General features: G+C 36.7%; 1 protein-coding gene across 1 annotated transcript; it reads right to left on the bottom strand.

Annotated features, from left to right (window-relative positions):
- Positions 1-43: 43 nt before the first annotated feature.
- On the bottom strand, positions 44-451 carry LOC101495229 (ERAD-associated E3 ubiquitin-protein ligase DOA10-like; the record flags this gene model as incomplete). The annotated part of the gene is made up of 2 exons (XM_004517097.4): positions 253-451; positions 44-129 (listed from the first exon to the last, which is right to left on the bottom strand). Coding segments are annotated over exons 1-2 (285 nt in total), but the record flags the coding sequence as incomplete, so codon positions are not given.
- Between the last annotated feature and the right edge of the window lie 342 nt (positions 452-793).

Here is a 793-nt window from a genome sequence, read left to right as displayed (position 1 = left end):
ATGATCAATGATAAGGACCATCAAGAAGGACAAATAAACTTACCTTGGTAGATCTCCAATTATCCAAACACGACCTGTGGACATATTTTTGCGTACCTTTACAATGGCAAGGGGCAATTAAATCTTCTCCTAAAAGAATTCATTTAAAGGTCAGTAAGTTAACAGCTTTCAGATGCCTGAGCTACAGTACTGATAGATATTATATTGTATTGACAGTCAATTATATGTGTGTATGCATGTATGTATATAGACCTCCAAGATCAAGGCATATCCGGCATTGTGGTTGATCTCCATTTATAAGAGGAGAAGACTCATCAACACGGACATTCTGTAAATCATCACTGTTGGCAGGAATAATTTCACAGGAAAAGGAGTCTGGGGACGCTTGGTGATTCAAGATGGGTTCACATTCTGAACATTCATCCTTGTCACTGTTTGAAGCTAATTGCATTTTGGGAAATGTATAATAAGGATTACACAAGGAGTTTCATTGGCACAGCTATAATTACAACAGACCATTTCAGCACAAGCAAGAAACCTGCAAATGAAATTAAATTAGGGGAGGGAGAGAGAGGGACACAATTATCATAACAAAGGGAGATATTAAAAATTCGGATAGGCAGGCAGCGCATGATAAGTCAGTCAATCAGTGTTGTAGTGGATAGTTCATAGTTGATTAATTAATAAACAATGAAAGGACAATAATTGATTGCAAGAAGCCTTAGTATCTTAGTTCTAGGCATGGGCAAAGTTCAATTTAGAAAGAAAAGTGAACCTGAACTTAAATCAAACT

This window comes from Cicer arietinum, unplaced genomic scaffold (genome assembly GCF_000331145.2).
Source record: "Cicer arietinum cultivar CDC Frontier isolate Library 1 unplaced genomic scaffold, Cicar.CDCFrontier_v2.0 Ca_scaffold_5278_v2.0, whole genome shotgun sequence".
NCBI lineage: Eukaryota > Viridiplantae > Streptophyta > Magnoliopsida > Fabales > Fabaceae > Cicer > Cicer arietinum.
This window is presented reverse-complemented; position numbering and strand designations above follow the sequence as displayed.